We start from the raw sequence: 11,280 nt of genomic DNA, 5'->3' as shown, positions 1-11,280 counted from the left end.
ATATATATATATATATAGTCTTCACCTATCCAAACCTCTGTCTGTGTATCTTTACCTTTGTAACCTCGTACTTTTTTTTTATTTCTTCAGTCTCAATCTTCTCTTTTTCCGGCTACCCTCTCCTTTTGATTGTCCCTCATTTTCCTATATCCACTTCCTCAAACCTAAGCGTCTCCATTTTCCTATTTCATCCCCCTCTTAATCTGTCCTCTTTCTGTGTCATTAATTTCTCTCCTTTTATTGCCTTCCTCTTTCTCCTTTTCCACCCTCCTTCTGTGTCTGTCTCTTTTTTTTCTCTACTCTCCTCCATCTTTTCTAATTATCACCTCCTTTTCCATCTTCATCCCTCTTCTTCCTCCTCCTCTCTCAACATTCTTGCTAATTTTTTTCTTCACCGCAAACTTGTTCGGGTGCATTCAGTGTTGGGGTCCAGATCGTGGCTTGGTTCCTTTGGGAGAGGAACCTCTTTCAAGTCAGTCGAGTGCGAGGTTGTCAAGAACGTTGAGCTGAAGGCACCAGAGCAACATGACTTCTTGGCCATCAATTGCTCAAGGATCCTTCTGGGCCTCCTTTTCAAGACTCTCCGAAAGAGAACCCATGACCTCCTTGGCAGACTCTTCTGTGGTCGAAAAAGGAACGGGAGTTCTTTCGGGAAAGCGCGATGCACCTACGAAGACCTAACGACGAGTCGATAGCCTCTGGCGAACTTCGATGTCATCCGTTATTATTCGAGATCTTTCGATATCTACACAATCACCGGGTTCACCGACTAGAACAAGACACCCCCCCCCCCGTTCTTATTCTTTCAAGACGAAGAAATATGATGTCCATAAAGAAGGAATCTTTCGAAGCCCCCACAGGAGGAACAGAACCTTGAGCTCAACCGTCGTATTTTGGCATGGTGATGACGTCATATCGACGACTATGTTCATTGGACAGTCGTCGGCACAGTTTCATTGCTCGACCAACTTCACACTCTGCCTCGATAATGAGATTCTCACTTGGTTAAGGTGACTTATGTGGAAGAACAGGAGAAGAGTTTGCGTCCCCTCTGCCCGTGATAAGAGTATCGGTAACCGCTCTTCCTTACCAGCGTTACCCAAGTGGAAATCTCTTAAATGGGCCTTATGGCATGTGCATCATATAGGTTTTATCTGCTCGGCTGAACAGGAAATATATTTGCTTGAGCAAAATTGTTTCCCACACGAATATGGCCAACTTCTCAAAGTTTTACATGTGTGTGTGTGTGTGTACATGTGCGTGTGTGTGATTAACCGTGATATTGGATCACATGTTGGACTCGTGATCGACAGCTGTTGCCCTCCCGAATGGGAGTTTAGAGCTCGTATATGGCTATGTGAGTGTGTCTGTATGCATGTACGTATATGTAGCTAAGGCTCGTATATGGATGGCTATGTGAGTGTGTCTGTATGCGTGTGCGTATATGTAGCTGAGGCTCGTATATGGCTATGTGAGTGTGTCTGTATGCGTGTACGTATATGTAGCTGAGTCATTCTGACAAGTGGACGGGAAAAAGAAAAACTGGACTCTTGATCCGAGTTTCATTCTTGACTAGTTTTGCTGTTAACGGAACTAGTCAAGAAAACTAATACAGATCATATTCATCATGTATATATATATATATATATATATATATATATATATATGATATATATATATATATATATATATATATATATATATATATATATATATATGCATGTAAGGTTGTCCACAAAAAAAAGTATTAAAGCAGAGCACTTTCGTGTATTCACATCTTCAGTGTAAATAATACATGTATTATTTGCACTGAAGATGTGAATACACGAAAGCGCTCTGCTTTAATAGTTTTTCTTCGTGTACAACCTTGCATTTTCGAGAACACGCTGCTAGTGTTTTTCCTGCATATATATATACATATATATATATATATATATATATATATATATATATATATATATATATATGATATATATATATATATACATATATATATATATATATATACTTTTCCTTTCTTTGTCTTGAAAATGGCGCCTGGTCAATTTACGCTTTGGTTTTGAATTATTTTTCCTTTTCTCCCACTTTTCTTTTTGCTGTTTCCTTAATTTATTTAATAGAATTCTTTTCTACGCTTTCCCAGGCATGCTTAATTGACCTTTATTTCCTTCCTTTTGTCATCCCATCTCTTGGCTCTTTAATTCTTCCTCGCAATCCCCCCACCTCTTAATCCAGCGCTCCTCTTTCCAAGCTTCCCGAATGGTCCGCATCTGGCAGTCTCCTTTTTAGTCTAAGAGCCACGCAGACATAATCTGGGAGAGTTCTCGAGCCATCTGCTCCACCAGTCCAAGTGTACTTGTGCATCAACTTCCGAAAGAGATTATGTTCCTGTTACCATCTGCCCTTCCTCGCTTATCTGTCAACAATGAACTTCCGCTGAATTAACGCTTACTTCATCTTTGTCCTTCATGTATCTGCTTTTTTTTATTTGCATGTTCCATCGGTCGGTGTTATTCCTGAACATTTCTTCTTTGTACCTTTTGATTACCTTTTGATGTGTGAGCAAATTTTGACGCAGCCCGAATTGATTTCTCCCTGTCTTCTCCTTTATGCATGGGGGGACGGAGAGGGGGGTCGCCGATTTAATGATGCGGCCTTGCTGTGGATGTGCTGTGTCTTGCGACACTGCTTCTGACCCAGGGCAGTGGACAAGGTGCAGGGATGCCCCGTCATCCAGGAGGTGCTAAGATAAGAGGGAGGGTGGAGGGGTGTGTAGTGTATTCAGGGATGGAATGGGTAGGAATGATCTTATGCCTTTTCCTTTTTGGCTACCTCCCTTGTAAGGGGGAAAAAGCCTTGGTATATGTATGTACCTTTTGATTACATCTTTCTAATGTATGTTGTTTTGGTGCCATTTTAGATATATTCCATGGGCGCCACACAATATTCATTGACACTGGATTAATTATTACATTACCAGCCTTTGTTTCATTCAATTTTTTTTATGCTACTGCAAGGCTTCTATTCGTTTAGTCTGTCGTCTTCTTTTTTATCTTGGCATCATCTGCAGACCTGCAATCCTGTGTATGTGTCAATTCTCTCTTTAGAAACTTGAATATTATATATATATATAGATATATTTATATATATATGTATATATATGTATATATATAATATATATATATATATATTGTATTATATATATATATATGATATAATATATATATATATATATATATATATATATATGTATATATACACATATTGTTGAGACATTCTGACAGGTTGACGTAAGTGGAGTAGGAAACACAGGAGTCTTAGTCTTGAGTTTATACCTGACTAGTTTCGCAGGTATGCTTTTTCAAAGGAATGAAAAAGCATACCTGCGAAACTAGTCAGGAATAAACTCAAGACTAAGACTCCTGTGTTTCCTACAAAATTTGATGCAGCCCGAAGGGATTTCTCCCCGTCTTCTCCTTTTCTGCATGAGGGGACGGAGAGGGGGGGGGGCCGCCGACTTTATGAAGCGGCCTTGCTGTGGATGTGCTGTGTCTTACGACACAGCTTCTAACCTAGGGCAGTCGACAAGATGCAGGGATGACCCCTCATCCAGGAGGTGCCAAGATAAGAGGGAGGGAGGAGGGTGGAGGGGAGTGGAATATATAGGAAATGGAATGAGTGGGAGTGTATCAACTGCAAGCTACTCTGCCACAATAACATTCAGCCAATACTCCAGACGGGTATATATATATATCACATACATACATACATACATATACCAAGGCTTTTTCCCCCTTCCAAGGGAGGTAGCCACAAAAGGAAAGGCATAAAAACACTCCCACCCATTTCATCCCTAAATACACTCCACACCCCTCCCACCCTTCCTCTCATCTGAGCACCTCCTGGATGACGGGTCATCCCTGAACCCTGCCCACCGCCCTGGGTCAGAAGCAGTGTCGCAAGACACAGTACATCCACAGCAAGGCCGCTTCATTTAATCGGCGACCCCCCCTCTCCGTCCCCCTTTGCATATAAGGAGAGGACGGGGAGAAATCCCTTCGGGCTGCGTCAAAATTTACTCACACATACTACCCCACCCCCCACCCCCCCGCCTATTCCTCCTCATGCAGTCACAACATCATCCATATACAACCATTCTCCACTCACCTCTGTCTTCCGTCCTCTCCCTTCCTTCCTCAACAGACATTCCCCTCTTCCCCAAAGCCCCCTTCACCCCATCCATCCACCTCATCCTAGGACGTCCCCTCATGTTCACTCCCTCCACATCTGCCTTCCATACCTCTTTTACTAGTCTTTCTTCACTCATTCTTTCCATGTGTCCAAACCATCCTAATATTCTTTCATCAACCCTCTCTCCCAAATCCTTTTTCACCCCTGTTCTCCTCCTCACCTCCTCATTTCTCACTCTATCTAGCCTAGTAACCCCCACCATACTTCTCAGACACCTCATCTCAAACACATTCAAACTCCTTCTCTCTTCTTCTCTTATGTTCCACGTTTCTGCCCCATACAGTGCTGTTGGCACAATCACTCCTTCATACAGTCTCCTCTTCGCATCCATTCCCAAATGTCTATTTCTCATTACACTCTTTAAACCACCAAGGCATTTACTCGCTTCTCTCAATCTACATTCTACCTCCACCTTCACTCCACCTTTTCCTGCTACACTTGCACCCAAGTATCTAAAACTATCCACTTCCTCCAGTCGCTCTCCCTTAATGTTCACTTCCAGTCTACTGCCACTTTCACCCCTTGTACATCTCATCACCTTACTTTTACCCACATTTATCTTTAGCTTTCTTCTATCACATACTCTCCCAAACTCTGCCACCAGCTTCCTCAATCCCTCCTCTGACCCTGCCACAAGCGCAGTGTCGTCCGCAAACAACAGCTGGCTCACCTCCCACTTTTCTCCATTTTCTTTAACCATCTCCAATCCCTGACTCACTACCCTAGCATTCACCTCTCGCACCACCCCATCCATGTATAAGTTGAACAGCCAGGGCGACATAACGCATCCTTGACGAAGTCCCACCTTTACTTCAAACCACTCACTCTCTCCATTTCCAATCCTAACACATGCTCTACTACTCACATAAAAACTCTTGACAGCTCCCAAAAGCTTTCCTCCTATCCCATAAAATCTGCATAACCTCCCACATTGCCTTTCTGTCTACCCTATCATAAGCCTTTTCCAGATCCATAAAAGCCCAAAAAACATCCTTCCCCTTTCCTATAGCTTTCTCACATATCTGTCTTACCACAAAGATCTGATCTACACAACCTCTACCCGTCCTAAATCCACACTGTTCCTCACCAATTACTCCTTCTGTTCCTCTCCTAATCCTCTCAATTAAGATTCTCCCATAAGCCTTCCCTACTACACTCAACAGGCTAATCCCTCTGAAATTACTACATTCACACTTGTCCCCTTTTCCCTTGTAAAGAGGAACTATACAGGCACTACTCCAGTCCTCCGGTACTTTACCCTCTCTCCAGCAAACATTAAATAATCTCACCAACCAGTCCACCATCACTGAACCTCCCTTTTTTAGACATTCTGCATGACATCCATCCAGACCAGGTGCCTTACCTGCTTTCATCATCTTTACAACTGCCTTCACCTCATCCTTCCTTATTTCTCCTCCGTTCTCCTCACTCATCACTCTCATTTTCTTCGTATTTCCCACTGCAGCTATCTTTTCTTCCCTATCCTCCTTCACATTTAGCAACTCCCTAAAATATTCTGCCCATCTTCCCTCACTGCCATCTCTTCCATTATCAACTCTCCATCTGTACCTTTTACCTTTTCTTCCCTACTTGATTCGCCTCCTCTTCCTCTCTTAATTTCTTTCCAAAACATCTTTTTATTACTTTCAAAATTTTCTGTCATACTCCTACCCCATTTCACATCTGCTCTCCTCTTTGCCTCCTTTACCTTTTGCTTTACTTCTCTTTTCTTTTCTTTGTACCTCTCATATGACTCCCCTGGCCTCTGTCCTCTTTTGTAACCAATCTGTGAATGCTCGCTTCTTCTCTTCTACAACCTTCTTTGTTTCCTCATCCCACCATTCACTGCCCTTTCTTCTATTTCCCCCTGTCCTTCTTGTTCCACACACCATCCTTGCACACTTTAAGACTCCCTCCTTGAACCATCCCCATTCCTCCTCCACACCCATCTCTGCTCTATCCTTTACTCCCTCCCACTCCTCCTTCAGCTTCTTTTCGTACTCCTTCTCCTTTTCCTTTTCATTCAAGGAGTTCACTCTAAGAACCTCCCTACCTTTTGTCCCTTTCCTCCTTCTCCATCTATCCTCCACTCTCAACTTACCTTCCACCAAAAAATGATCTGATATTCCCCCACCTTCTCCCCTTAGCACATGTACATCCTTAACTCTTCCTATCATAATCCTATTTACCACTACATAATCCATTAGCGCTCTATCTACCACCCTTCCCTCCACCACCCTCTCCCATGTGTACTTATGCTTGACTTTCTTCCGAAACACTGTATTTGCTATCATCAACTCTCTTTCTAGACACATTTCCACCATCAACTCTCCACTACGATTCTTTCCTGGAACTCCACACTTCCCAACCATATATATATATATATATATATATATATATATATATATATATATATATATATGTGTGTGTGTGTGTATATGTGTATATATATATATGTATATTATATATATATATGTATATTATATATATATATATACATGTATATATATATATATATATATGTATATATATATATATATATATATATATATATATATATATGTATATGTATAATAGGTATATGGTACCTACTTTTTCGTAATCTTGAGTTTTGTATTCTATTGTGTTTTGCTCCTACTGTGCATCCTATGTCATTCCTTAAAAGTATGTGAAGTGAGTTGGTATAAACACATGAGTACCTCTTGTGGAGAAATTCGTTTCCTTTGTTCTGTTTTACAGTCTCCGATTTACTGAATTCTGAATATGTTCTCTCAGTATTATTCTGTAGAGGTAAGTGTTCTTTTTCATATATATTGTGCTATTTGAATTTTTCGTTTTCATTATCTTCGTGGAGTCCCATTCTTTCTCTCTTTCTTTATTTTTCCTTTTGCTTTTTTCACTCCTCATTAAAGCTGTAATTTTCACTCACTTTTTTGTAATTTGGATTATGTGTTTGTTTGTGTGGGGAGTACCCTCATGAGGCATGCCTTACCCTTTCAGATCTGCCAAAGCTCTCTGTTTCATCTTCCACGGCCTCTTTCTTCTTATTAATCTTTTGATCACTCTTTCCAAGAATTCTTTTCTTTGTCTTCTTTTATCAATGTTTTTTTTCTTGGAATTCAGTCTTCTTTTTAATGGTCCAGTGGTGTAAGATTTTTCGTCCCTTTTTTCTCTGCGGTTTGCCGACATTTGGGTTTGTATTTAAGCTCGGATGGCTTCCATAGGGAATCTTGTCTTCGCTGACATTTGTTCCTCTCTCTCTTCCGTTTTCTTTACCAATCTGATTGGTTTGCATCTCCTGCCTAGCGACTAGACGTCTCTTCTTCTCTTTTTATGTTTTCCCTGAATACCATCACCCTTTCTAATCTTTAACAGCCGTTATCCCGTTCAGTTATATATTTACCTCAACTTCTGCAATTGTGTTATGTTTCGTTTATTTGTTTGGTTTGTGTCAGTGACTTTGCTGACACCTTGCGTTCGCCCTGATGTCACTTCTTGCCTGTCTGCTTTGCACTCTTCACGTCTTTGCACTTCCTAATGTCTGGGTCCTGTTTCATACCACTATTTTTGTAATCATGGGTGTAAGTATACACACACACACATACACACACACACACACACACACACACACACACACACACACACACACACACACACACACACAAATATATATATATATAAATCTATATATAAATAAAAAAATATATATATATATCTATATATATATATATATATATATATATATATATATATATATATATATATATATGTTGAGTATGTTTAAGACAGATTGAACATTCTTAGAAGCTCCGCCATGTCAGGGTTCGTATCCCATGGCGGAGCTTCTAAAAATGTTCATATATATATATATATATATATATATACATATTGATAAGTATTTTAGACAAATGATTTGGATGATGGAGAACGTAAATACAGGGAAGGCTCGGAACCCTAAACACTCTAAAGTTTCGTTCGCGTAGAACTTCCTCAGAGAGTGTACGGAAAACTGTAACTGAAGTTTATGTACTAAACTTAACTATCTTTTCGGATGCTTGGGAAAGGTCGTTTTTCTGGTGTGTTCTAGAATTAAAATACCAGTTTGTTTAGCTAAATTGATAAACCCACCTCGATGGTTCGATGAATTATTAGTTGAAATATATGCTGATCCTACAATTCTTCTAGTGAATTTATCAAAACCTTTATATAGCACTTTAGCTCATTTGCAGTTTGGTAAATTATAAAAAAAAAATTCCGCATGAACTACTAAAGAATTAGATGTCTTATGTGCTTTTATGTCGTTTTTATGTTTATAAGTACCTTTTTTCTAATCCCTTGATGACTCGCCAAAATATGCCATTGAGCAACTATTGCACAGGATTTTGTATATGACGCTGTTTTCGGAATGGGTTCTCTTTTCGGAAGTCTTTATCAAATCACCTATCCTCTTATTAGTTATTTTAGCTATGTTTGTACCTTTTTTTTTACATATTTGTCTATTATTGGTGACGTTTCTGAGCCAGGTACTGATATAAAATTGGTATTATTTTTATCATTTCTCTCTCTCCACGGTTATGAATATTTATTGCCTTTCTTTTTGTTCTCCTCAACATTCCCTCTGGATATCCAAGTTTGTCAAAGGTTTTCATAATATAATCAAATTCGTCTTCTAGGTATTCTTTGCTATAGAATGCCTGGCGTTTGGTCAGCTACATATCATTTTGAGATTTATTGCTTGTTTGATTATATCTATTGTATAAGCTTTACTGAGACAAAAGTATCGAGTGTTTTCAGGTTGCATAGTGTTTATCGATTACGAGTGATGAGATAAAGATACGAATTGTTAACACGTTCAAAACGAGCGTTTTTCATTAAATCAGCAAGCACTACCTGACGATGACTTTCTTTTATTGTGCAGCAATCCTTTCGCAGTCACATTTAAACATATTTACTCCTTTGTTGCTCTCAGTGACTTTGAAGGCCATTTTGGTTATTTATTCAGCTGAGGGAATCCCTTCCCAAGACAGAAGGCCTATTAGGCGTTTTGATTTTTGGTTTTACTTTTGATTTTTGGTTTTAATTTAACCACGCGGTTTTGTGGTTATTCTTCATTTTTTGAACCACCCGCTTTCTCTTATGGTGGAGTGGGTCGCCCTCTCCTTTGGGTCTGGCGTCAAAATGTGCGAGATGAGTGCCACCACTGAGGTGTCGCTGCTGGAAGGAGGGCTGGGGTCGGCGATCTTGTTGAGGTGCTGTTGTTGCACCCACTGGTGGTAGGCGCCGTCTCGTGGCCTTGCCCTTCGCCAGGGAGTGCGGCCCGTAATAAGTTCCACCAGGATTATTCCGCAGGACCAGAGGTCCGCGGGGGCTCCCCTGTATCTGCCGGAGAATACTTCGGGGGCCATATATTTGCGTGTGCCGAAAGCACCACGCAGGAAGACCTCCTCGCCTCCGGAGAGGAACTCTGCTGAAAGTCCGAAGTCGCCGATTTTCAAGACGCGATCTTCGGTCAGCAGGAGGTTGTTGGGCTTGAGGTCGCGATGTGCAATGCCCTGGGCGTGAAGATATTCGACGCCATTCATGAGCTGCACGAAGTAGAAGTGGGCTTGTTCCTCGCCCATGCCGCTATGACCAATCTCATCGGAAAGGTCGCCTCCGGCCGCGAACTCAAGGTACAAGTGCATTTCCGCTCCTTCTTGTTCGGCGGAAAGCAGCCTGACGACGTTGGCGTGGTCGAGGCGCCTATGGATCAAGACCTCTTGCTTGTCCTGTTCGGTCGTCACCTCTACCTCTTTCCTGGCGGCAAGTTCTCCCGTTGCCGTGTTCTTCACGAGAGTGACGATGCCAAAGCTGCCCTCACCAAGGTACTCCACCTCGGTCCAGAGGTTGCCAGGACCCTCATTGCATGGGCTGTCGTCCTGGACTTTGAGCTTCTTGTGGGCAACTTCTTCGTCCTCGGAATGTTTCCTTTTGCCTGAATCTTTCGACGAAACTCGAAGAGTTTCACGTGTCCTGTTTGATGCCATGGTGCTTGTACTGAAGGTTAAAATTCCCAATTCTAAAGACTCTTCGTGAAAGCCGAGCATGGTCAAGACGCACCAAACGCATATCACAGATATCGTGAAATTTGGTTCTCTCAATAGGACACTTAGGTTTTCATACCTACACTGGCCACAAATATTTTGGTATACTCTGGAATACGAAGGAAGCCTTTTCAAGGATGATTATTGGATTCTTAGGTAACACTTGTTAAAATTACACACACACACACACACACACACACACACACACACACACACACACACACACACACACACACACACACACACACACAGTGAATTTCAACATTAAGAAATGTATTATAATGGAATTTGGAAATAGACACTAGATAAACATGTAAAAAAAATAGTTGGAGAAACTTACAATTTAATAAGATTAATGAAAATGGCCTTTGACTACATGGACGAGGAATTGGTAGAAAAAATACTAGTTACACTGATAAGACCGAAATTAGAATATGCAGCGTCACTATGGACACCTAGTACAATAAAAAACATAAAGAATTTAGAAAGAATTCATAGAGCATTGACATAGATGGCACCAACACTTAGCAAGTTGACATATGAACAAAGATTGGACAAACTAAACTTACAAACTCTGGAACAAAGAAGAGAAAGAGGCGATTTGATAACCATCTACAGAATTATGAAAGGGATAGAAATCCTTGATAGGGATGATCTACTTAAATGGGACTGAAGAAATACAAGGGGACACGAGAAGAAACTTAAGAAGGACAGTTACAGAAGAGATTTGAAAAAGAACAGCTTTCCACACAGAGTAATAGATACATGGAACAAATTGAAAGAGAAAACAGTGAGTGCTAAAACTATATATGATTTTAAGAAAGAACTGGATGCGGAAAGGTGCAACTGCGGGTCACCACGAGCATAGCTCTTCTCCCGCACGCACACGCACACACACACACACACACACACACACACACACACACACACACACACACACACACAC

General features: G+C 40.9%; 1 protein-coding gene across 1 annotated transcript; it reads right to left on the bottom strand.

The window, feature by feature from the left end:
- Window positions 1-9,359: 9,359 nt before the first annotated feature.
- LOC143037045 (serine/threonine-protein kinase Chk1-like) lies at window positions 9,360-10,337 on the bottom strand. The gene has a single exon (XM_076205154.1). It carries the CDS (start codon window positions 10,335-10,337, stop codon window positions 9,360-9,362), a length of 978 nt encoding a protein of 325 aa, XP_076061269.1.
- Between the last annotated feature and the right edge of the window lie 943 nt (window positions 10,338-11,280).

Source organism: Oratosquilla oratoria, chromosome 21 (genome assembly GCF_046742065.1).
Source record: "Oratosquilla oratoria isolate Oo_2021 chromosome 21, ASM4674206v1, whole genome shotgun sequence".
NCBI lineage: Eukaryota > Metazoa > Arthropoda > Malacostraca > Stomatopoda > Squillidae > Oratosquilla > Oratosquilla oratoria.
The sequence above is the reverse complement of the archived record's forward strand: the minus strand, read 5'-3'. Positions and strand labels throughout refer to the sequence as shown.

Coding starts and splice junctions, on each gene's coding strand:
- LOC143037045 (XM_076205154.1), bottom strand. CDS start 10,337: ATGCTCGGCTTTCACGAAGAGTCTTTAGAATTGGGAATTTTAACCTTC.